Below are 26,976 nucleotides of genomic sequence, written 5' to 3' on the forward strand. Positions count from 1 at the left end.
ATATGTCAGTGATCAAAATGGAATATCTTAATTCTGTAAGAATGGAACAGTTGAGTTTCAAATGATTCCAGAAACTGAAAGATTACTTGCTTCTAAAATCTATTATCCTAAGATTACAGCAGAAATGAATTGATTTTTATAAAACAGTGGATCCACAACACTCTTATTATAGATAATGCATAGGAATGTGTGTGTGTGTGTGTGTGTGTGTGTGTGTGTGTGTGTTTATACAATGGCTTATAATACAACACATTACACTTGTCAGAATAAAACTGCTCGGGAAATTTGCCTCAGAGAGAGGTGATTAGCCCTCTACACACACACACACACACACACACACACACACACACACACACACACACACACAGAGACACACAACAAATGGCTCCAATGACATCTTGTTTCCAAGGTTTTATCATGAGAATCAGTGTCCTTTGTAACCAGGTTGGTGAAAGCATGACACTAAAAGCCAGTTGGCCTTGTCCATTTCCCTGTAACCACCAGTCACCAGAAGGACTTGCAGACAAAATGCTGGGATGAACAAAACCATCCCTGACAGAGAAACAAGTCAAGGGTTCACCAAGGCACATAGGATCCAAAGTTGGCCCTCCTGCATTAGCATGGTGTACGAGAGTTCCGGTTCCCTCCCCCTTCCTTTTTCTGGGAATGACTTAACCAGTGACAAATCTAGTGAACTGTTTTCATTTTTAGGAAGAAGAATGGGATGTTATTGTGACCTGATTGGTGGTGTGATATGGAAAGTCAGAAAATTCATACACGTGTCACAATGATACCTAACTTTTTTTTTAGCTGCATTAGGGAGAGGACGTTTAATTTTAACCACCAAGGATTAAAAAAAACTTTGACCAACTGCTATGACCTTGTTATTGAGTTCGCAAAAAAGTTCGTTCGGGTTTTTCTGTAAGATGTTATGCAAAAGTCCGAATGAGCTTTTTGGCCAACAATATTTTCTCAAATTCAGCTGAATCCGAAACTCTATCGCATCCCGCAGCTCACCTCCTGGCTCCACCCCTGGATGAGGAGTAAAGTGCCCCCAGGACCACCCCCACCCGGCCTGGGTGGAGCTCCAGCCCTCACAACAGTGAGAGTGGGTTTTGGTGTCCAGCCTAAAACTGAGCAGTGGTTGTCCTGCCTGACTGAGCAGCACAAACTCGGGCCAGAGAGCTGAAGCCAAAATGATTTCACCAGGGGGCTTCCCTGGTGGCGCAGTGGTTGAGAGTCCGCCTGCCGATGCAGCGGACACGGGTTCGTGCCCCGGTCCGGGAAGATCCCACATGCCGCGGAGCGGCTGGGCCCGTGAGCCATGGCCGCTGAGCCTGCGCGTCCGGAGCCTGCGCGTCCGGAGCCTGTGCTCCGCAACGGGAGAGGCCACAACAGTGAGAGGCCCGCGTACCGAAAAAAAAAAAAAAGATTTCACCAGCCCTGTCTCTGGGCAATAAGCTAGTAAGGTAAGCTGCCAATCATTAATCCTACTAGAAAAAGGTGAAAAGAGCAATGATGAATTCAAACAGATTAGCTTACTGGAAATTCACCTTGTTAGAGGGCTATAGTCATGAGCAACAAAACTTTAATGATATTCTACCATCACACTTATGAATAGAAGGGGTTTTTTTTTTAAATGGTCTCCCAATGGATGGGTGACAGCTCTCTACAGTGAGGCCTTTGCATACCTGAACTGAACTTCCACCGGGCACTTCAAATCTCCAAACCGGCCGACATGGAAATGTTTGGACAGACTCCCGCTGTCTCCCTAATCACACTTCTGTATGTTGTCTCGTGTTTCCAAGGCAAGTCCACACCACAAGTAAACTGCCTTTTCCAATTTCGCTAGTCTTCTCTGTGACTCTAATCCTGTTTCTCACGCAGGGGTGCTTTAGGAAAACCACTACAGAGGGAAGGGTAGCACACTGCTTTGAGAGGTGGGTGCTAGACAGGACATGAGGCTTGTTTATGAGCTAACTTATGGGACGAACTCCTCAACGAGAGGGCTTCAAATCTGTGCCCCACCTACTTTATAAATTAATGCACGCCAAGAAACTGCTAGGTTATTTCAAAACAGAAGTCAGGAATGTAAAAAGTACCCCCAGTGCCACACAATCCAGCGCTGTGGCTAAGAGTTTGGGCTCTAGAGTAACAAATCTGCATGGCCACTTGCTGGCTCTCTGTTACGTAACTGCAGGTACCTTGGTTTCCAAGTCATATTCATCTAAAGAACTGAGAATTTGTGAAAATTAAGTGAGTTAATGCTTATAAAATGCTGTGAACGGACTCAATAAGTGTTAGCTATCAGGAATTCCCTGGCGGTCCAGTGGTTAGGACTCCGCGCTTCCACTGCAGAGGGCACGGGTTCAATCCCTGGTCTGGGAACTAAGATCCCGCAATCCACCCAGCACAGCCAAAAAAAAAAAAAAAACAAAAAACAGTTAGCTATCATTATGACAGGTGTATGAATTTTCTGACTTTCCATATTGCACCACCAAACTGGTCACAATAACATCCCATTCTTCTTCCTAAAAATGAAAACAATTCACTAGGTTTGTCACTGGTTAAGTCATTCCCAAAAAAAGGAAGGGGGAGGCAACCGGAACTCTCATACACCATGCTAAGAGTGTAAATTGCTACAACCTTTCAAAATGACAAACTGGAAATATGTATCAAAAACTCTTAAACCATAGCATGCACTTTGACCCTGCAATCACACCTCTAGAAATTTATTCTAAGGAAAAAAAATCTCAAAAGTATATATAGAGATGCATGGAGGAGAGTCATTGCAGAGCTACGATTATAGTGGGTGGTGGGGAAAAAATAAACTAATGTTTAATAAAAACAAATTGGTTAAATTATCATAGACCCATAAAATGGAATATTATCCAACTACTATTATAACTGACTATACAGACATGAAAAGATTCATGATAAGATGTTAAGAAAAAAAGTACAGGTTACAAAACAATCATATGTATAGCAGGATCCCATATTTGCTACCAAAAACTGTATATAAATAGCCACATGCACACAGAAAAAGGGTCTGGAGAGAAATGTGTTCAGGTAGTGTACCTCTAAGTATTTTATGGTTTTCTACTTTTTGCTGTTCTGTATTTCAATTGTTCTACCATAAACATGCAATTCTTTAAAATACAAGGGATTATCTAAACTGATTATCAGTTTCTTTCTGAAATAATACTGTTAAGCTGAAAGTGATGACAGGTTTATCTTTATTTAGAAAAAAAATTTGCATAGAACTTGATGTTTTATTAAATACTTTTAATGTTTAGTTATTGTTATAATTTTAAAATTATACATATTTAGTGCCAAGAAATTAGCAAGAGACTTTTTTTAAGCAATGGATTTCTACTTACTACCATAAAGTACAGTAGTACAAAAACTGAGCGGACTAGCTAGAGTTTCATATATTTTTATATACTTCAACCTTTTATGATCATCGTTACTACCATTTATTAAATGAATATATCTGAAGAACTTAAGCAAGCACTTAGAAGTATTAGATTTTACTACAACTATTCCCATTTTCAGCTGAGAAACCTGAGGCACTGAGAGGTTAGGTGACTAGATCAAAGTCACAGACTATGTGTGGTCAAACCCAATATTCTCTAGATGTTGCACTCTTTTTTTTTTTTTTCTTTTTTTTTTTTTTCTTTTTTTTTTTTTTGCGGTATGCGGGCCTCTCACTGTTGTGGCCTCTCCCGTTGCGGAGCACAGGCTCCGGACGCGCAGGCCCAGCGGCCATGGCCCACGGGCCCAGCCGCTCCGCGGCATATGGGATCCTCCCAGACCGGGGCATGAACCCGTATCCCCTGCATCGGCAGGCGGACTCTCAACCACTGCGCCACCAGGGAGGCCCGATGTTGCACTCTTAACTACCCATCCCCTCAACTACACAAAAGAAGCTGTTATTTATGGGACTGAGTCCTGTGCTGGACTCTGAAAAAAAGGAGTGAAGGTCATGTTATGAGGATGAAAAATAAAATCAGAAAACATACCAGTTTTCTACAGTTTTTGGAGACCAATTTTTATTGCATTATGTTGGGCTTACCATAGCTTATAAAATGGCATTTTAATGTAGTGATAACATAGTAATTTACCACTATACTGTGACTTTAATTTATATTTTGAGTCTAAGCAAACATTTTGCTAGGAGCCTTCTTTCCAGCTTATCGCCGTGAGCAGTCTAAGCTTGGGAAAGGTTCTCTCCTTTCAGCGCCAACCAAACTTACAGAAATGACTGGGGTACAGTACTTGCAGCTCCCAGCTTAAAATCAATGACTACAAAGTGATACGATTAACTTTACAAGTAAAGGTTTAAAGACGTGGCCTCACTGTGATGTAATTCACTCAAGTGTTTCACGAAGCTCCTCCAGGCACTCTTCTAGGCGCTGGAGGTGCAATGATGAACCAAAGTCTCTGCCCTTCTGAAGTTTATATTATAGGTGTGTCACATACCTGAACGTCATAGTTTTTTATTAGCAGCCTAAGGCATAAAAGCTATTGTCTCTTGAAAAAAACTTGCTATCCTCTTCAAAACATGGTCTTAGGACATGCTCAGTGAGAAGGAAGCACAATGCCAGTGGTTCTCCAACGCTACTGTGCAAGAAAACTTCCTGGAGGACTTGCTGGAAATCAGATTCCTGGAGTCTGTATTTTTAGCAAGAACCCCAGGCAATGCTGATATAAGTGTTCTGAGGTCCAGACTTTGAGAAACCCGCCAGTGAGTGGAACCATTCAGAAGAGAATGATCATTCAGAAGAGAAAAGCTCTATGGCAGTGGAATGTGAACTGAGTAATATAAACCCAACCGACCTGTAATTAATTCCCTATAATTCACAAATCTAGCAAATTAAAAAGCTGAGTAAGGGCTTCCCTGGTGACGCAGCGGTTGAGAGTCCGCCTGCCGATGCAGGGGACACGGGTTCGTGCCCCGGTCCGGGAAGATCCCACGTGCCGCGGAGCGGCTGGGCCCGTGAGCCACGGCCGCTGAGCCTGCGCATCCGGAGCCTGTGCTCCGCAACGGGAGAGGCCACAACAGTGAGAGGCCCGCGTACCGCGAAAAAAAAAAAAAAAAAAAAAGCTGAGTAAGAGTAGAGGGATTTACCAGCCCCGCCTTCTTAACCCCCATTATAGGAGATTTGAGTTTGCCTTAATCTAGTTATTTGGGGAAAACATGAACCTAAGCAGAATTTTACTACCAATATTAGGGATAAGCATTAAGAAAAAGGAAATTGCTAGTCAACTGCAAAAAAGAAAATTAGCTAAGAGAGACAAACATTTCCGGGAACTAACTTGCTACCACTCATTTTATGCCCTATTTCACAATGCTTAGTATCTGAACAATCCACAGGGTTCCAAAGTACATCAAAAATTTGTTCATTTCCTCTCTTACTCAGGCAGAATAATAATAGACTTTTGTGAAGGTACCATGTGCCTCAGCAATTTCAATAGATAACATTCTTAGATAAAGAAATAGCCTTTAAAAAAAAAAGTTGTATCAGAAATGTTCCTTACTGGAGCTACTTGAAGAAGTTTTAAATAGTTTTTAAACCATCACTAAATTAGTGTCCCTCATTTCTCAATTTAGATTACCCAAAGTTTCTGGGTTCTTTACAAACCTCCTACAGAAAGAACTCAATATTTTAAAATGTTTTTTTCTTTAGTAATAAGCAAACAACCATCAAAACAACATAAATGTTTCAAGTAAATTATTAAAAATCTGAGAACAAAAACACATAGTATTTTGTTCTCAGTGACAGGTAGAAATCATAACTTTGGGGGGCGTTTAAGTTTCTGCACCTTAAGTCATCTAAAAATAAAGGTATTCCAACGAATACATTCCTCCTATTTCAGAGGTTAAGAGTAGCACTATATAAACCAGCTGGCCTGCTGGATGCATGGCCCCAGTTCCTTCCCTCAGATCCTGTCCACCACATAATCCATGAGATCTCTGAGCCTGGTCTTCATCCTTTCAAAGGGATTAGTAAAAACTGCCTCCCCATTGACAGAACTGAGAATTTCCAGATGCATTTTTTGGTATGGTATTTGTTTTTATTATCTATACTTTTTATTGTACTTGTTTTTAGTATCTGTACGTTCCGACCACGGAAACATTAAGAGCAGGATGCCAGCAGATAAGCACAAAGAAACGCATCTGTCCGGAGTCTGCATGTATTTAAAATTTCAGGCTGGTGCTGCCTTTAGAATAGCACTGATGATGGCAAAGTTCTAAAGGAAACTTTCATATTAAGAGGCCATCAGAAATCTCCATAGCCTTCAACTCAACATAGAAGCCGCTAATTTATTTCTTCAAAAGCAACGCCTTTAGTCTGAATCACAACAAAAGATGTCTATAGGAAATATAATCTACGAAGTTGCCTTCTAATCCAAAGGCAAACAAGGAGTAAAGGAAGGCGCAACCCATTCCTCGTTGGTTTCCTTTTCCTGGGGATTCTGATTACATTTCCTCGTTCAAGCAAGAGCCGATAATTGTGCCTTCGGTCCACACCGTAAAGCCGTGTCTGTGCGTAAAGAAAGGAAGGGGAACGGCAGACACCGGGGACGCGCTCCCACTGAAAGGAAAGCCGCTTTCCGTTAAATACCATCAGAGACAGCCCCAGCAGCAAGACTCAGGGCCAAACGGCATTGACTGTCCTTCACTGACAGGGATTTTGAAAGAGAAAAAGGGATGAGCCGGGGACTCAAGGCCGGGGGAGAAAGGCGGGAGGCGCGACGCCGCTCCCCGCGAGCTCCGGATACCCGAGAGGCTGGCGGGGAAGCGAGGCTTGGCCGGCCCGCCAGGCTCAGGCGGCCGAGGGCAGCGAGGTCAGCCCTGGGAGGACCGACCGCCCCACGTCCTCCTGAGGAAGGAGGGACCCCGCTCTCCGGCCACGGCTGCAGACGCCCATTCAACCCGAAGCCCGTCCCGTAGCCGCCACCCCCTCAGTCCGCCGCGGAGCCCTGGCCTCCCGGCGCCCGCCAGCCGGCCGCCCCACCGCAGCCCCCGGGAGAATAGGAAGGACGAGGCACAGGGTCTGCGGGTGCCGCGCCTCCCGACCGTGCGGCAAAGGGTGAAGGGCGCCCGGAGGGACGCGCACCGGCCCGGGGAACGGGCGCCCCAGGCGGCCATCGCGCCGACCCCCGCGCCGACCCCCGCCCCTGCCGCCTTCCCGGTCCAGGCCGCCGCGGTCCAGCCCGCTCCTCACCTCATCTCCAGGCGGGTCCACGCTGCCGCCCCAGGGACAAATCAGTGCAGCTCACTCGCAGCGGGAGGGAACGCAGGAGCCGCAGCCCTGCACACCATCCCCGCCCGCCCGCCTCTCCGTACGTCCCGGAGCCTGCTCGGGATTCTCCCTTGCGAGCCGCCGTACTACGGAGCAACCAAGCTGCGCTCCCTCCCCTCTTCTCCGCTCTTCTCTACCTCCTTCGCTCCCTCGCTCCCGCCTATCTCCTCATCTCCCTCAGCTGCCTCCCCTGCTCCCATCCACCCCTCCATCTCCGCCCCGGGTGGGTGGGGACAAAAAACCTACCAATCGGAAGAAGGAGCCTACACCTCCTCACCGCCCCCTACCTCTAGCCCCGCCCACCGCGGGAACCAAAGGAGGGGCAGCTGAAAAAAATGAAAGAGGACGGAGTGACAGCCGAATAAACCAATCAGCAAGTCCAAAGGGGGCGAGACCCGGGCTCTCCTTCCTCCCCACCCCCTTTCCAGAAGGCGTAACTAGAGACGTCTGGTCTGGGATTTTCCTGACGGGGCTTAGGCATATTTTGTTCCACGATTTCGGTGCATTTCTCCGTTGCCGTGCGAGGCGAGACACTAGTTAGGATGCATTCAACTAACTAACGGAAAGTGTTAAAGGAAAGAACAATGTGGAGGCAAAAGGGAGGCGGGGCACAGTCCAAAGAAGATGATGGGGCTACGGTTGGAATGAGGAAGGGTGTGGTCTTTAACTGATATTTGCATAAAACTGAACCCTTCGGCAACTAGGACTTCGCGCATTTATTGGTAGCCTCTGGTGCATCGCCTTAGAGCATGCCGGGAGATGTAGTTCCATGTTCGTTGCTATGGCGTTCCCTACAGCCTCGGAGAGTCCGAGAGCCTCCGAGACTGACGAGCGGCCTGGCCAATGGGAACAGCCCCTGGCCCAGAGGGGGCGGGGCAGGCCCTCTGCAGAAGGACTCGAAGGTGGCTGTGGTGAAGGTGCAGGCCGTCGGAGCCGCTCCGAGGCAGGTGAGTGCCGAGAAACGTGCTGCGTGTCTCGGGCAACCGGGCCTTGGGGGAGAGAGCGGGAGACGACCCGGCGAACCGTCCAGCCCTGAGGCGGATGGTGGTTACGGTCCTCAGATCTCTCGGGCCCAGGCCTCGCTTAGCTGAGGCCGCTGAGGGGCGGGTAAGACTTGACTTGACTGACGATTTCCTGGTCCTTACAGGTTTGGATGGTAGATTTTACCTCAGTTTGTATCTCTCTCCACATTTGTGGAGGCAGAAGTCTGGAAGTTCCCTTCCACTGAATCTCCCAGGTTGGATTTCTCCCCTTCCTGCATCTTTTTGTTCCTCTACTTGGAGTTTCTTTTTCTTTCTACCTTACTCCTTCCCTACCGCCGCTTTCTCCTCCACTTTTGTTTTTCTGTGAGCACGTACTTAAAGCCAGGGTATTCGCATTTATGTAACTGTAGGGCCAGGTTTGTCCTCCAGAGTAAGCTCAACAGAGGAACACTCTGGAGCAATGCGTGAGAACCACCTCAGAATCATACTGAAGCGCAGATGCTGATTGTGTAGGTCTGGGCGATCCTGAGAATCTGCAGTTTGACAAGCTCTCAGGTGCAGCTAGTCCACGTCATGAGCAGCCGGGTTCTCCATCAGCTCTGAGTGCAGATTTAATGAGAGCCACGTTTAAAAAAAAAAAAAAAAAGAAAGAAGAAAAGAAAGATGAAATTAATTTTAAAGTTTCATTTAACCCAGGATGTCTAAAATATTACCATTTCGGGATTTCCCTGGCCGTCCAGTGGTTAGGACTCCGAGGTCTCACTGCCAAGGGCCCCGGTTCCATCCCTCGTCTGGGGAACTAAGATCCCACAAGCCGCGCGGTGTGGCCAAAGATAAAAAATAAAATATTATCGTTTCGAGACATAATCAGATATTTTAAAATTGAGATATTCTGCATTCTCTTTTTCTTCATATTAAGTCTTCGAAATCTGATGTGCATCTTACACTAACAGCACATCTCAGTTCTGACTAGGCACAGTTCAAGGGCTCCTTGGTGGCTAGTGGCACAGACCTAGATGATGTCATAGCCCACGGGCAAAATTAAAAGGTGTTAAAACTCAAGTTGCTCTGGACAGAACCCCTCGCTGCTCTTTGAGATGGGCTTTGGAACTCTTGATATTTTACAAGTTCTCTGCTCAGTTTACAGAAATAATAGTAAAAACAGTCAACGTTTATTGAGCACTTACTGTGTGCCAGGTATTGTACTGAGGGCTTTGCATGTATTTTTTTAAGCCTTACAGTACCCCCTTTGAGGTAACTACTGTTATTATTCCTGTTTTATAGGTATGGAATCGAAGGCCCAGAAGGTTAAAATTACGTAGCCCAAGTCATACAGTGAATAAGTAAGAAAGCCAGGATTCAGGGTAGGGTCAGTTATGACTTCTCAATCGTATCCTTCCATCACTGCAGTGTATAATTATTACCTTTTATCACTAATTTCAACTTATTGATGCCTCTGCTCTAGATGGCAGAGGATGAGACATTCAGATTTGAAAGAGGGGGCTCACCATACAAGGCAAAGTTGCCTGTCAGTTGCAGTGAAATATTGTGGTAGTTTTACAACTCTCTGTGCTGTGCATTCAAAATCACAGTTCTAGATTGAAGAAGAGTGCGCAAAACCTCAAGGAGATATATAGGCCTTTGAACCAGTACTATACCCTGGACAGTAATGTGTCTTGGTTCATTTGTGTACCTCCTTGAAGGAGGAAAAAGGGAAGGCTTGGGAATTCTTAAAATGTTTCACTATGGAATCACAGTGTTTTGGGGGTTGGTGTTTGGTGAAATCTTTTTTTTAATTGATAAAAATGTTTTCTTGCTCCTGTGAACTTCACATAGAATAGTTCAAAGACAGATTTATTTATGATTTTTCTAGACCCAATAAACAGTATACGTTGAGCTAATGAAAGTTTTATGAGTAGAAAAGCAAAAACACACATATCCACATAATGCTAAAATGTAGTATTTTGCAAAATAATTTTCTTCTCTTTTTATACATTATAATAAAGATGACATCTCGTGAATTATTTTCCCTTGCTTGTGAATTTATTAGTAAATATTGCATCTGAAGTAAGAAATGATTTAAAATCCTATAGTGATTTAGAAAACTAAGTGTTGACAAACTGCAATAATGTTAGTTTGTGGAGAAGAACATCCCTTAAGTCAGTTGGAGAAGAGGGAGAATGTATTACAAATATAGGGAGGATCCCTCAGTTGCTTATCTTCCTCATCACCTGCATTGTCCCAGTGTCACATGATTAAGCCAGCAGGAAGGGATGACTGTCATTCATGCCACCATTGGCTCCACTGTTCCCCAATAGTACAATATGGGAAAATATGATGCTAATTCAGAAATATAAATGAAAGTTAAGTTTCTGTCGTTCTAGATCTTACTGTATTAAATGGCCCTACATCAAATAGAAACTGTAACAAAAATTTCTAATCTTTCAATTAATAACCATTCCACTTCCCCAATCAACCCACTACCCACCCCCCAGCAGTACTAGCAAGGGGGTCCTACTAGTAAGAATTCTTAAGTGAAAAGGTATTTTGTAAATCAACAAATAACAATAGTTAAGCTCTCTTGGAGGCAGGAGAATTAATCAAAAATTCTTTTGCGATTCAAAAGAGGTCATTGCTGAAGCCACTTGTTGCATATATAGGCAACAATTTGACGAATCCAATCAAATGCCTCTTGTTGTTGCTTCCACCTAAAGCCCATATGAAAAACACGTTTTTTCCTTTCCTAATTCTTCACCTATCTTTAGATCTCAGGTTGTGTGAGATGTAAAGATTATGCGTCACTTGTATAAATTCATTTGAGTATGTCTTGATAATGTTCATATAAATCTAGATTCTCATAATTAGAAGAGACTTTGTTATGGTCATCTCATCCCCCGACCCCCTCAACTGCTGCTTGAATCTCCTTTATGATGCCACTGTGAATGTGTATCCAGCCTCTAGTTTAAATCCATCTAGTAAGAGGGACCATTGCAACTTCATGCATTTTCCTAAGTTTTAAATTATATACCTAAAATGTGAAATAAAAAGTTCTTATAATACATGTTATTAGCTAGAAATGCTTTCCAGGTTTAGCTACGTATGAGTCACTATAACAGTGTCTCCCATGCCCATCTTGTAACAGACCCAGGAGAACAGTACAGTGTGTAGCCAAACACCTGTGTATTTATTGCTTATGTAAAGTGTCTGTAAAATATACGGATTTCTAGAGACTGTTTCCTGCACAATGTAGAGATATGCCTCCCTCTTTAAGAAGCAGAGCTGGCCTGTCTAGTTAGGACTGCCAGTCTCCTCCACAACCTGCAAAGTATGGCATTTGAACCAAACCTCCAAGAGTTACTTTGATTATGCTGACCATATGTTTTATGGGTACATGGTTTGACATACTTCTTTCTCTGATATGTGGATATGTATGAAAAGTCCCACAGATGGGTAAGAACATTGTTAAAACTTAGTGTTGTCACCTCTTCAATATAACCGAAGATTTACCCCGAGCAATCCAGCTAGTATCATAATGCTGTACACTAGGCCCAGCATGATGGGCCAACATTTCAGAGTTGACTTCATCTGGTTTTTTTGGTAGCCTAGCTGCTTGACAGTGTATCTGTGCTTTCCTTAAAATATAAATTAGGGTGGGTTAGAAGCATTAAAACTGAATCCCGAACCTGAAGTGGCCACCAAATTGTAAAGTTTGTGTTGGGGAAAAATGGAAAATTGAGCATATAAGAAGAGTTTGGACTTTCAGGCTTAAGTTGTCCATAGAGTAACAGGTGTATTGGATGAAGGAAAGAAAGGAAGCCATTCAGCAGCCTGTGGCCATAGCCCAGGCCTGAGGCATTGCAGTGTTAGCCCATCGCTGTGCTAACAAATAAAATGAGCAGGTAAGCCAGGACATTATAAAGGAAAAGGAAACCTTATGGTTGATAACTTAATGCAGAGGAAAGAATTATGATAGATTCTAAAATATCCTCGATGACTGAAGTTAGGTACAGCAAAGTCTTGTTTGGGGGAAAAAAAAACGAGTCTAGTTTTATGTCCATTGATTTTGAGGTTGATCTGATACTCAGAACACTTTTGGTCTGAAAGGGTAGATAAAGAATGATCTGTAGAGGTTTTATTTACAATTATTAATAGATGAGCTCCTTGGGGCATAGTGTAGCAGTGGAAGTGCAAGTGGAGTTCATGTTGTTATAACTAAGATGAAACCATTTGAAATTTCTTCCCATTGATTTTTTTTTAGAAATTCCTTAAAAGATTAGTACTTTCTTTAACTACTTTCTTGGTGTTATTTATGGTAAATGTTTAATTTATGCAAATTCCTTATTCTGCTTTGTACCAAAAATTATTTAAAATAGAGTTCTTAATTTTTGTTTCTCCAAATTTTTAATATGTTACCATTATAAAAATTTAAAGTATTGCAACCATAATCTTCGCTTTGTGGACTTATGTCAAATATATTTAAAATCAGATGTACCTGGAAAACTTTAAAATCTTTATGCTTTTTATAGGGCTTTTTACATCAGCCTATATTTTTAAACAGATTTATTTTTATTTAAAAGTTTTACATAGCACTTTTTTTTTTTTTTTTTTTTTTTTGCGGTACGCGGGCCTCTCACTGTTGTGGCCTCTCCTGTTGCAAAGCACAGGCTCTGGACACGCAGGCTCAGCGGTCATGGCTCACGGGCCCAGCCGCTCCACGGCATGTGGGATCTTCCCAGACCGGGGCGCGAACCCGTGTCCCCTGCATCGGCAGGCGGACTCTCAACCACTGCGCTACCAGGGAGGCCCCGTAGCACTTTTTTGATAAGGGAAAACTTACAGTAGAATATATAATTTTGAGGTTCCATAACATTCATCCTTGGAAATGGCATGATAAATATTATACATTTAATTTATTTTTTTGTTTTATGAGGTGTTCAGTTATTTTATTTCCTGTGTGCAAATATCTTTACATTCAATAAAAATTTTGTTAAATAATGGACTAAGTGTTCCATTTAATCTGGACCAGTGCTAAGAAACTTAGTGGGACTTGAATATCATCCATTCTACCATTTTCTCCCTGTTAAGAACTTAGTATTGGGACTTCCCTGGTGGCGCAGTGGTTAAGAATCCACCTGCCAATGCAGGAGACACGGGTTCGAGCCCTGGTCTGGGAAGATCCCACATGCCGCGGAGCGACTAAGCCCGTGCGCCACAACTACTGAGCCTGTGCTCTAGAGCCTGAGAGCCACAACTGCTGAGCCCGCCTGCCACAACTACTGAAGCCTGTGCACCTAGAGCACATGCTCTGCAACAAGAGAAGCCACTGCAATGAGAAGCCCATGCACCACAGCGAAGAGTAGCCCCGCTCGCCGCAACTAGAGAAAGCCCTTGTGCAGCAACGAAGACCCAAAGCAGCCAAAATAAATAAATAAATAAAATTTTTTTAAAAAAAGAACTTAGTACTCATTTTTGGGGTTGCAAAACAAGTAATAGTTCCTCAATTTTCTTCTGGCCACTTTTGTAAAAACACTTCTCTTTCTTCACTTTGTAACTTTGAGGGGTTTTTTTGCTCCCACATGTTTCCTTATTGGACCAACTAAACATTACTTTTTTCTACCAGCCAGATTGACTGTAACCTAATTTGGAGGAACTATTTAGGACGATCAGACCAAAAATACTGGCAGTATTATGTATATAACAGTTGTCTTAGGGGACACTAGGGGTTCACACAAACAGCTTCCAGGGTCTTTGAAACTGGAGGTGCGTACTATGAGATCCTTGTGACTGCTGATCTGGGAGACATGCCGTATGTTCTCAGATGCAATGGGCAGGGAAGACAGTGGCTTCCAGAATTACAAAGGGAGGCACTTTGAAATCAAGGTGTTGATGTGTAATTATTTCATTTCTCAAAAAGGCAACTCCAGTAGCTCCAGACTGAGTGGGAGCAGAGGTTTATTTATTTCGTAATAAGGAATATTGATTCTTCGAAGCAATAGCTGGGAAAACCCACTAGTTAGTGAGTGAATAAAGCAAGGCTTTGTTTGTTAGTATGTAACAATGAAATCTAGAAGCATGGGACAGATGGGGTAGATTGCAAGTCACTGGGAGGTGATTTCAGATAGGGAGTAGGACTTGAGCGTCACTTACTTCACAGAATCTATCGCGTAAGTACTGCACAGTCTCAGAGAGCAGGCAGTGCCTGGAGCCCTGCGACAGCGGTGGCCATATGGTGTGAAGTCATGCTGACTAGATCAGACAGGGTATGTGTTGGAAAAATGGGAGGAGTAAGCTAGACTAGGGACAGTGAGTAGGCATCTTAGACAGCCTTGACAACTAGGCAGAAGAGCTTAGATTTCTATAAAAGGGAATGCATAGCTGCTGCTCTGTGCTTAGGTTCTTCCCCTCTCCCCTACCACCCCAGCAAACACATTGATGTATGTACGCACGCACACACCCACCCCAGAGGGCTTCTCTAACCAGAGGGCTAGACTTAATTTAATCTTCCTACCTGGCTCTTCTTTTCTTTTATATACTTTGTTGATAGATGCTACATACATAATTTCTATAAACGTCTGGAATGTGTACTCATTTCTCTTAGTTCCAGCATTTGATTCTTCCCTTCTAGAAAGTAGCAACCATTACTGAACTGCTCAGTAAAAATCCACTATACAGATCCATTAGATCCACTAAGATTCTGCTTGCAGGGCCGGCTTCATGAGTGCGGGACCTATGCAGTCACAATGGACCTCACACTCAGAAGGGACTCAGGCTTGGTTTAAATGCTTGGCTGTCACCATCTTGAAATTTTAATAATTTCTGGACAAGTTTCCCCACATTTTCATTTTTCAGTGAGCCTTACAAGTTGGGTTGCTAGTTCTGTCAACAAGCACTTAATTATCAATCCTAAACTAAAGGAGATAGGATTCTAGTTTTAAGTGATACATCTAACGTTAGCAGCTCAATAGAAAACCATTAAACATAATGGCTAAGAAAAATGACTTTGGAGTTGGTAGCACCTGATTTGTCTCAGCTGTAGCCCAGCGGGTGCCATGAGACCCTAGGTATGTGCCTTAGCCTCTGTGAGTCTCAGTTTGCTCATCCATAAAATAAATTCAGTAATACTGTACTTTAACCAAAAAATATGTACAAGATTGTTCTTAGCAGGATAATTTGTAAAAGCCTTAACTGGAAACAGTCAAATGTCCATCTTTAGTGGAATGGATAATAGTAATTTATTCATACAATGGAATACCATATAACAATGAGAATGAATGAAATAAATACAACTACAGGCAACAGCATGAGTGAAATTCATAACACTGAGAGAAAGAAACTAAACATAAAGGAGCATGATTTCATTTATATAAAGTAAAAAACAGACAAAACTAACCTGCTCTTAAAACTCGGATATTGAGTGTCCTTAGGAGGGGAAGGTAGTGACTAGAAGGGGAACCAGGGAGCTTCTGGAGTTCTAGTGATGTGTTTCTTGCTATGACATGGCCACATTCACTTTGTAAAATTCAGCAAGCTATACACTTAGGATCTGTGAACTTTTTTATGTGTATTTTTTTTTAGTTAATTTTTTTTTGGTATGTTTTCCTTTGCTTGTTTGTTTGGGTTTTTGGCGGCACCACGCAGCATATGGGATCTTAGTTTCCTGACCAGGGATCGAACCTGCACCCCCTGCATTGGAAGCATGGAGTCTTAACCACTGGACTGCCAGCAAAGTCCTTCTATGTGTATTTTATACAGTACTTCTATAAAATTTACATTTAAAAAATAGTCTTGTCATACAATTACTATGAAAATTAAAGAAACAGCTGTGAATCCTTAGAGATGCTTCAAGAAGTCCGTAGAATACAGGTTTAAATACTTCCATTAAATGGCTTATAAACTGACACAGAGGAATTAGGGGTATAATTTCAATGAGTGTCTTGATTGTCCACTTTTTCCTTTTTTAATGGTCTTTTTTAAGACTTTGAAAGCCCTTTCAATGACACCTTTGGTTATTAAAATTGAGCCTTCTGGCCTGCATAAGGTTTTTTTTTATTTTTTCAAGTACATCTCAAAATTTTTATTGAACAGTAAAGTGAAGTTAAGCACATGCTCACCTTTGTGTGAAAGGTTGAACTATAAGCCCATTCTCAAATGCATACCAGAGATTGTTGCATATTATCTTGTTTGATTGCTTTCAAGAACTATTACCTGAATTCGTTTGAAGACAACACTTAGAGTTGTCATTTTATCCTTTGCCAGCACTATTTTTCAATTTTTACTTTCATTTGATCTGGAAGATGTTTTGTTGATTAGTTTATTTCATGTATATTTTTTCTTTTTTTTGTTTTTAGGTGACTATGAAAGGCTTATATTTTCAACAGAGTTCTACAAGTGAAGAAATAACATTTGTGTTCCAAGAAAGGGTAAGAAAAATTGTTTAATCATTAAATGAAACAAGATAGTGTATTTTCCGTATGTGACAGACCCAGTTTTAAATGGCCTGTTACAAATTATTTTGAGTTGAACTAAATGAGTGAAAATTACTTAAGTGAAACCCTATAAATTACTTTAATCTTATGTGAAAACAGTGGTCCATATTGTGGTATAACTATATTTTTTAATAGAGTTGCTACAAAAGAGTTTTTTGTTCCTCAGGGTGGTGGCATAAAAGATATTAGGAAAACAGACTTCAGTAGTCTTATGTGTTGCAAAATTAACCCAATTTATTCTGAATACCACAGTAAAGTGAGTTTTCAGATTGTAGGCATATTTCAGAAAATACTTTCTCTCATATTGGGAAATGAAAGAGGTGGAAAAGCATTGTTTTTCACACTAACTTCTGAGCTGTGCGAAGTTACCTCATTCACTAAGCCTTAAATGGTTTCCAGTTTTTTACCACTTTAAGCATAGACAGTAGAATTTTCATACCTTGGTGATTGATTGAAGGTTTGTGGCAGGCCAGAGTCATTATCCCACTGTAAATTTAGGAATGAAAACTAAGTGCTATATGTATTTCATAGTGCCTGTATTTTTCATAGTAGTAATAAGAATTTCCAGCTCATAAACACAATCCAGTTTTTCTGTGTTATCTTTCTACAACTCCAAAATCATTTAAGTTAGTAGTCTAACTTCTACCATTGGGTCAGGATGAAAGGTCTAAGAGTTTTGATTGGCTCTCAGGAACAATCATCACCAGGTTCACACAATCATGAGTAAGATCCACAAAATCCACAAATTCATCGATATTGTTGAATATATTCGTGTTATCACCAAATATTACCAAATCTGAGTTTTTAAAAAGGGATATCCCAGAGTATTGTGTTCATATCAAATTAAACGCAGTGATCCCTTTGATAGAACACAGGAGGCACTGTGCAAGTAGCTGTTCTAGCCAACTTTTGATCTAATATTAGGGCATATCAGGGGTTGAGGAAAGCATTTTAATTATTGGTGTCATTGGTGGATGACATTGAGTACTGGAGTCTGAAATATCTTTGCCTTTGAAGTTATATCTAGCTGTGGAATATGAGGAATAATTAAGTTCCATTAAGTTTGTATTTTGACCCTAGAGTGCCATGAGGCATGCTGAAATGTCCAAGGCAGATGTTAAATAAGGCAGAGATTAACAAATGACACTAACAAACTTTATTTATAGCATTAAGAAAATTCCATAATCAGTACGGTGTATATATTATGTGTATGTGTTTAAGGCTATCCCTGCATGAAGGTTTGATGCTTTGAGATTATTTAAATTAAAATGAGGTACAGTATTTGTTGCTCTACTTTGTTATCCTGTGTTCATTGCCTACACATATATCCCTGTCAGTATCTTAAGTACCTTTTCAAAATATGTACCCTAACTAAGGCTTTTTAAAATTTTTACCCCCAAATTCCCTATATTCTTTTGTATTATATGCTATAGGATAATTGCTTGTACCTTTTTCAGTTAAGTTAGGTGTAAGATTTGGAGTCTGTTTGATTTTGTTCAATTATGTGTGAAAATTTTTGCAGCATGAAGGCATATTCTCAAAGAAATGTGTAATTATTTTATTATTTGGTTCTAGGAGAATCTTCCTGTTACAGAGGATAACTATGTGAAGCTTCAAGTTAAAGCTTGTGCTCTGAGCCAGATAAATACAAAGGTATAAACACAAAGTTATTGGTGCTCTTATTTTGGCCAAAAGTCAAATGAGAGTTTCACAATATATTTAGCGTACAAAAGTTATAATAATAACAACTGACTTCTGAGTATGAAGAAATTATCATTCTTAGAAGAATAGAACAGCTAGGTAAAAGATTAAATGTTCATTTGTGTATTTCTATATTAAGGTAAATTATTAGCCTAATTGAAGTCATGCATTTCATATTATTACATGAAAATATTTTATAAACTCCTTTACATTGTGAAAAGCTGAGAATTTATAATTACTAAGGCCTGTAATCAAGGAAGAAGTGACTGTTTAAATATAGTAAAAATAGAAACTAGAAACCTAAAATTAATAAGTCTCTAGTCTGTAGATATTTCTAGTCAATGTCTTGGTAGGGTTCATATTCTTCTTGTCATTTCTCTTTGTCTCTCTCTCTCATACATCACCTCACACCACCCCACAGTAATCTTCCATTATTGACCATGAAGTACATGGAAAGTCTTCAAATGGTAAATAAATAAAGTATGGTTAAATGTGACATGATAAATAGAGCAGGCCCATTTACTCAGTTTTATAAAGATGAATACTATAGTTTCATTGGACTCTTAACTTATTGGCTTATAATGTCAGCATAATTTCTAGGGATCTAAAAGTTTTCTTCAGTAAAGACACATTTAGGAAAACTACAGAACAAAGTTATAGGCTTCCACTGGGCGATTCTGTAACATGAGCATGACTTGAGAAGTGAATTAGTGAGATGCCCTGAAGTCCTTTCACTGGGAATAATCTACTGTTCCTTATCTGCAGAGTTCTGTGTTCAGCCCTTCCAAGATGTTCTTTTTAAAACTACAAAGAATCCATTCAAATGCTGGTCTAGGAAATTATCTCCATGTCTAACAGAAAGAAATGGTAAATTACAGTGAAATCAATTTGATTTTACAACAATTATTAATCATAATGATTATGAAAACTATAGGAATGTGAGAAGATGCTTATAGTAAGTGAAGGAGAACAGGGTGCAATTGCCATAACCATGATTTTAGCTCTGCATAAAAAATAAACACTGTAAAACACCAAGTATTTCTGTAAGAATGTTATGTGAACATCTTAGGAAAAGGGTAAAGTTCCACATTGGGAAAGAGACTTTTCTGACAATGAAGTATGTATAGGAGATCAAAGAATTGAAAAATAAGGGAAATATACAAGAAAATTATTTCAGCTTCTTTTTACTTACTTTACTTTACTTTACTTGTTCCTAAAATACTAACATATCTACAAATATGTTCAGCATCTCTAGTATTATTATAAAAGTATAGTAACTTTTAGAAAAGTATAAAAGGAGCTTAAACCACAGGCTTATCTATGTACACTCTGTCACTTTAAAAATCAAATGCTGAATGTGCTCAGAATCTAACAACATACTAATCTCTCAAAAATAAATAATTTGGACTTCCCTGGTAGTCAGTGGTTAAGAATCCTCCCGCCAGTGCAGGGGACACGGGTTCGATCCCTGGTCTGGGAAGATCCCACATGCCGCGGACCAACGAAGCCCGTGTGCCACAACTACTGAGCCTGCGCTCTAAAGCCCGTGAGCCACAACTACTGAGCCTGCCTGCCACAACTACTGAAGCCCATATGCCTAGAGCCCGTGGCTCCGCAACAAGAGAAGCCATCGCAATGAGAAGCCCGTGCACCGCAATGAAGAGTAGCCCCCACTCGCCACAACTAGAGAAAGGCTGCGCACAGCAACAAAGACCCAGTGCAGCCAAAAATAAATAAATTAAATAAACAAATGAAAAATAAATAAACAAATAAATAATGTATCCTTTAAAAGAAGAAACTCCAGCCTGAGATTATGTGGCAGTTTCCCTGTGTATATCCATCACTACTTCTCACCTACTCCCTAACCCAACGCTTGTGAGAAACGCTCAAACCCACCCCACCCAAATGAGGTGACTGGTACAAAGTGTTTAGCCAACTGAGAATTGTTCTGGCTATAATTTCCCTTCATATTTGGTAGAATAAAGATGTTAAAGTATGTTGATGGCGATGTGAATGGTAATACTCATACCTAAGCCCTACATGTCCACTAATTCCTCAGCAAACTTAGTTTCCTACTCTATAGAGGAACCTGTTTTGTGAAGTTACTTGCTTTTTGTCTTGACGCCAAAAAATGGAGTCATATTTGCTTTTTATGTGGTTTGGTTTTTGCTCTTGCTTTCCTCATGTATGAAAAGAGGTTCGGATTTATTCTTGACAATAAATTCAAGCCTTTGTCATTATGTAGCTTCTAGAAGAAATGAAGATGGAGAAGGATTTCTTTCCCGTTGGGAGAGAAGTTGCTGGAATTGTGTTAGATGGTAAGTTTACAGATATAAGTATCTGTATTCCTTTTCTAAGGTAAAAGAAATTAAATGGTAGCTAATTGGTTTACTGACACATAAAATTATACACACTTCTTCAAATACAAAAGTTAATTATGCAGAAGTGTTTTCCCTTTTTTTAATTAAAAAGAAAACTGGAACGATATTGGTATTTTATAATTGAAGAGCTTATTACAGTTTAGTAAATATTTAGAGATTATGTATTTAAATCCATGAGTAATCACATTGAATAGAATGACCAGTATTGTCCTTTTTATGGTATTTGCAGACCAGCATAAATTACTTGTGTAAGTTGGCTTTGGGCCAAAATTTATATAATGGTCAGTAGCTACATTCACATTAAATTTTTAAAGTATGCCTAAAATGGAGTATTTAAAAGGTAAACAGTTTGCTCATCTGAAATTGGTTCTGGGGAGAAATAACCAGTAACATTTTATGATTACCTTAAATAAAGAAAAATTTTAGTAAATAATGGTCTTAACATGCAGAACAGTAAGCCTAAGTACTTGAAATAATTTGTTTCTGAATAAACATAGTGTTCATATTTTCTGCTCATAGTTCATGATCAATCAGTTTATGGTTGCTCTTCTTGCATGTGTGAGTGGATGAATGAGCATTATCATGTGGGTTAGACTATTTGAATTTCACCTGTAAATTTAATCTATAATGCATCTGATACTCTTAATGTAATCTTCTAACATAACTAAATCATAATTTTATTCCCTCTCCTTTCTTCTGCTTGGATTGTACGAAAATAAAAATAAGAATTATAATAGCCAGAAGATGATCAATCAATTATTCATTCATTCATTTATTTATTCATCATTTAATGAGCACTTGCAAAGTGCTTGGAATGTGAAGATAAATAAGACAGTCGCTGCCCTCCAAGAGTTCACAATCTAGGGGAGAGGCAGACAAACACGTATAGGCAGATTCATTCTGAAAGCTCCAAGGAGAGGTGCCCAACCAGCCAGCAGAAACAGGAAGGGCTTCTTGGAGTAAGTTAGCCAGACAGTAAGGGGTGGGCAAGAGGAGAATTCTTCTCCAAGAATCACGCTCAGCAGAGAAGATAGCATGAGCAAAGACGCGGAAGCAGGTAATAACGTGATGTATGTAAGAATTATGGAGTTCGGTGTTACTAGAGCAAAATTAAGTTCTGAGCATGAGTCATAGGCAAGGTACTTGGCAGAAAAAAACCACCGTGTCAAGAAAATTCTTCTTCAGAGATCACAGAATAAAAGATATTGAACAGAATCTTTTCATGATTATAGGAACACTGATTCCTTCCCCCCCCAAAAAAAAAATGAGACAAGAGGGTAGGCAAGGGCCAGACTCATGACGAGCCTCCTATCTCAGATTGGGTTGTAGAGAGAGTATTAGAGTGGCCATAAGAAGGGTGGATTTGAAGCAAACCAGGCTGTAGGCAAGAGGACTGTTTGGATAGTAGACCAACAGGCAAGAAACGGCATGGGGCTTCCCTGGTGGCGCAGTGGTTAAGAATCCGCGTGCCAGTGCAAAGGACACAGGTTCGAGCCCTGGTCCGGGAAGATCCCACATGTCACAGAGCAACTAAGCCCGTGAGGCACAGCTAATGAACCTGCGCTCTAGAGCCCGCATGCCACAAATACTGAAGCCCACGCACCTAGAGCCCGTGCTCCACAACAAGAGAAGCCATTGCAATGAGAAGTCCGCACACCGCAATGAATAGTGGCCCCCACTCGCCACAACTATAGAAAGCCCGCGTACAGCAACGAAGACCCAGTGCAGCCAAAAATAAATTAATTAATTAGAAACAAAAAATGACAAAGTCCATAACCTAGACAGTGGCGGCAGAGGTAGTGAATGTATTCAAGATATAATAAAGCCAGCAGAGCTTAATAATTGACTGGAACAGGGAAATTAAAAACAGGTAAAAGCAGGAAATGATTTATAAGATTCTGGTTACATTCAAAAGTTGTCAGCTTATAGGTTGTGTTTGAAACTATAGAAGGGTGATGAGTTCATCTAGGGAGAGTTGAAATGAAGGAGACACAGCATGGAACACTTGGCAATGCCACTGTTTGAAGGACAATTAAGAGGAGTACAAAGGAAGCCAAGAAAAAAGGATCAGGGTGATTTCAGGTAGATAAGAATCCTCAGCAGGAGGGAAAAAGAAAAGTACAGAAGCCAAAAATATTGGGGGATAATGGCACAGAAGAGATCCAAAGAAGCAGCAAACTGGGGCCCTTTTGCAGACAGAGCCAGCCTGAGGCGCCACTTCCAGATTTCAGGATCTACCTTACTTCACTGCTGCACCTCAGTTTCCTTGTCTGTTAAATAGGAGTAATAATAGGTCCTTAATGGGTATGCCATGAAGATTAAATGTGATAACACGGTAAAATGCTGGGCACAAGTAGGCATTCGTGGAGGTTTGGGGTTTTTCCTCCCATTTCCTTTTGTAACTATTTGAAATATTCTAAAGAATTGACTGATGGTGTAGGACTTTTCTCTACACACAAAGAGAAAATGTAACTATCACTTCTGTATAGTCCCCAAAATTTCTTGGCACCATTCTGAACTTATTTCCATAATCCCAAATCAAAGTAGTTTATATGTGACTCTAACCAGAATTCCCATTGTGCGTCAGAGATTTTACAACTCAAACAATGACAGATTGGACGAGCCTCAGGAGGGGTGGAACACAGTGTATCCAATGTCATCATCTTAAGAGCTGTGGAGTGGATTATTTTCCTTTATTCCTTCATCCTTAGCTGAACAGAGAGACATCCTGCTCCACGGTGTCAACAACCACATGGCCCAGCTTTGTAGAGAATCCAGATATGAGATGTTCTTTCCTACTGTCCTTACAGACTATCAAAATGTCCTAGAAGTTCTTGACTTTTTCTCTGAGTTAGTGACTTTTTATTAATCCATGGCTTTTAAAATTTATTTTAGTCGTTCAGTTATATTTAATAACCTCAAAATAATGATTATTAATTTTCTCCACTCTTTAGTTGGAAGCAAGGTATCATTCTTTCAACCAGGTGATGAAGTAGCTGGTAAGTTATAGGTCCTAGTCCTATTTCAAGTCCTCTGTCTTACTGTTGTTTCTTTTTCTTTTTTTCTATACAATTGCTGATGCTTAGTGTGACCTTGCTTCATATACAAGTACTTACCTAAGTTTTGGAATTTACTCTCAAATATCCATTGATGAAGAGAATTGGGAGTTTGATCACAATAGCAGAACATTTAAAACTTTTCAATATTTGTCTGTAGATATGATAGAAAGATGACCATAGTTGTTACTGTCCTTGGTGCAGCCCTTCACTGACAGGACCCTGGTCTATAGTTAGACTGCAGACTCCAGAGAAAAAAGTCACAGTCCATCTGCTTGAAGACTACTGACTGACTTGGCTATATAGACGCTCTTCTCTCCACATCCGACTTGAATTGTATAGAGCTGCTCCCTTACTACCCTCGTAAAACTAAAAATTTACTGGAGACATTTAATTTATTGGTTTTCTTTTTTAATCCATAGTTAATACCATTTTGCAAAAATATATATTTATACTTGTGTCCTAGACATTCACACAAACAAATATAAAGTATGCATTCAGTAGTATTCTTTGAAATTGCCATTTCTCTGTAGAAAATATTCATAGGAAAATATTCATATAGACTTAGAAAATGTGTAGCTTTACAACATGCTTGAAGCTGTTAAGAATAAATTTATAGGAAAGTTTTCATCAGCTTTTAACACAATTGCCTTTGACTTGGGTACTTTCTTTGAGAATTTATTATTTCTATCTTATCTTTATTATCTGCCCAAGAAGTCAGTGACACTGTATTATTCAAGATCCTTTTTGTAAGAGACAAAAAATAAAATCAGATTAGCTCAGGGGAAAATGGGATTTTATTGGAAGCATACCTCACTATCCTATAGAACCAAACTCTGGGAAGGGAGCCGTGAATCAGGGACAAGTTTAATGAGGAGCACAGATGCCCCAGGACTCTGACTTTGTTCTGTACATCAGCCATCATCTTTATCATCACTCAGAGGTGAAAGAAGAGGAAGAAAAAGAAAGAGGTAGTACAGGTATTATAGTGTTCATATCAGAAAGTAAACTACCTACTTCCCTTCCTTATTTCTGAAATCTCTCCCTTCTCCACACTAGTACTGGAACCTTCCTCAAAATTCCACTGAGGGAAATTTAGACTAATGCTTACTGGCATCTCATTAGGAATGAATTCATTTTTGGATTGTGTCCCTTAAGTTTCTCGTTTTAATTTTCAGGAATTTTACCCCTGGATTCTGAAGACCCTGGACTTTGTGAAGCTGTTCGAGTACATGAGCATTACTTGGGTATGTGGTAGTCCAGTGTTTTGGAACTCACGTAAGCCTTATTTCACAGATGTGTGTGGTTTTTAGTAACAGTATGATTTATTTCCATCTGCTGTGAGTGTACCTAGGAATAACTATCGGGTGGTCATATGACTACTTCTAGCTTATATTTTGTATCCATAAAATTCATTTTCAAGCTAAGCAGTATTTAGACCTTTAAGTTTCCCTTACACTGCTCATGGTAAGAGGTTTGAAAAGCCATTTCTCCCTTGGCTCTGAAATTATATCACTAATCAGAATTTTTTACTTCTTATTCTTGGTTATTAATTGAAATTTTTAAATGTATAAAATCTAGACAATACATGTAGAGTCTTGAGTCAGGAAAGACTCAAAAACACTTATTCTTGTTTCTGTTGCTAATATCTTTTGACCAGTATTCAATGTAACTTAAATGTTAATTTAAAAATTTTCTTACAGTAATTTACTTCTTAAATATTTAAATTTAAATGAATAAACGTATAAACACAGACACTCTTCATGAAACCATAGTGAAAAGATGCTGCATCTCCTTAGTAATCAGGGGAAAGCAAATTAAAACCACTTAGAGATACCATTATGCTTCCATGAGACTGACAGTTATAAAGTTTGACCATACCAAGTGTTGGCAAGGATGTGGAGCAGTAGAACCTTTTATGCACTGGGAGTGTAAATTAGTACAAATGCATTAGAAAATAACTTAGCATGATCTGATAAAGGTAATGATGTATTAACACCTCAGACCTAGTAATTCCACTGGTATTTTCATACACCAGAGAAGCTTGATGTGTACCAGTAGCACATGCACAAGAGTTCATAGTAGCATGGTTTGTAATTGTGGAATAAAAAGAGAAACAGCCCAAATGTTCTTCATGGGAAAATGGATAACTAAAGATATTTCTAATTAACTCATCAGTGAAAATGAATAAATAACAGTCAAACATATCAAGATGGATGAACCTCACAAACTGTGATGAGTGAAAAAAGCAAGTTGCAGAAGGATACGAACAGTGTGATACCATTTTATTTCTATGAAGTTCAAAAACATACAAAGTTTAATTAAGCATGTGTTATTTAAGGATATAAGGAGCAGGTAGGGATGAAAAGTCATGTGGAAGTTACCTGTGTGGGCAAGGCAAGAGGATGTGATCAGAGTAGATCCACGGGACTACAGTGGTACTGCCAGTCGGCTATTCCTTATGCTGGGATTCATGTTGTTCTTCGTATCTTATCTATAGATTATCATACATTCTTTTGTGTTCTTGAACTATTTTATTAAAATTTTTCCTAAGTTCTTTCTTGAATGATATAAATGCTAATCAGACCATATGGGCCAATTTGGATTTGGGACTATTAAAAATAGTAAATTTGTACATTTGAGTCTATATAGTAACTTGAACTAGGCTAGGAAATCTTTGGCATTTCATTTTTGAAATTGTTAAGTAATTTATATTTAGATTAATGACACTTACTATGTCAAAAATTTCCAAGTAATACCATCTTGTTTTATTAAAACTTAATTTTTTAATTAAATTTTATTCTTTCATTCATTTATTTATTTGTTTATTGGATGCGTTGGGTCTTCATTGCTGCACACAGGCTTTCTCTAGTTGGGGCGAACGGAGGCTACTCTTTGTTTCGGTGCGCAGGCTTCTCATTGCGGTGGCTTCTCCTGTTGCGGAGCACAGGCTCTAGGCACACAGGCTTCAGTAGTTGTGGTGCGCAGGCTCAGTAGTTGTGGCTCGCGGGCTCTAGAGCGCAGACTCAGCAGTTGTGGTGCACGGGCTTAGTTGCTGT

The 26,976-nt window shown here is 40.2% G+C and overlaps 2 protein-coding genes across 6 annotated transcripts in view; one reads left to right on the plus strand and one right to left on the minus strand.

Moving 5' to 3' along the window:
• ITSN1 (intersectin 1) overlaps positions 1 to 7,488 on the minus strand; it is a 248,394-nt gene extending 240,906 nt beyond the window's left edge. For 2 of the 3 annotated variants that reach the window (XM_060098531.1, XM_060098530.1), the window contains exon 1: positions 7,233 to 7,481. The gene's annotated coding sequence lies outside the window, so the exon portion shown is untranslated. Of the gene's footprint in view, positions 1 to 7,232 lie in introns of all 3 variants that reach the window. The other variant, XM_060098529.1, reaches the window with a different exon arrangement.
• Positions 7,489 to 7,830: 342 nt separating this feature from the next.
• CRYZL1 (crystallin zeta like 1) overlaps positions 7,831 to 26,976 on the plus strand; it is a 33,894-nt gene continuing 14,748 nt past the window's right edge. Inside the window, exons 1-6 of one of the 3 annotated variants that reach the window (XM_060099746.1) lie at positions 7,831 to 8,257; positions 16,642 to 16,713; positions 18,355 to 18,432; positions 20,726 to 20,798; positions 23,816 to 23,860; positions 25,096 to 25,164. In XM_060099746.1, coding sequence (XP_059955729.1) covers positions 8,060 to 8,257; positions 16,642 to 16,713; positions 18,355 to 18,432; positions 20,726 to 20,798; positions 23,816 to 23,860; positions 25,096 to 25,164 — 535 coding nt within the window. In that variant the 5' untranslated portion in view covers positions 7,831 to 8,059. The remainder of the gene's footprint in view (positions 8,258 to 16,641; positions 16,714 to 18,354; positions 18,433 to 20,725; positions 20,799 to 23,815; positions 23,861 to 25,095; positions 25,165 to 26,976) is intronic. The other 2 variants (XM_060099745.1, XM_060099744.1) reach the window with 2 other exon arrangements.

This window comes from Mesoplodon densirostris, chromosome 5 (genome assembly GCF_025265405.1).
Source record: "Mesoplodon densirostris isolate mMesDen1 chromosome 5, mMesDen1 primary haplotype, whole genome shotgun sequence".
Lineage (NCBI taxonomy): Eukaryota > Metazoa > Chordata > Mammalia > Artiodactyla > Ziphiidae > Mesoplodon > Mesoplodon densirostris.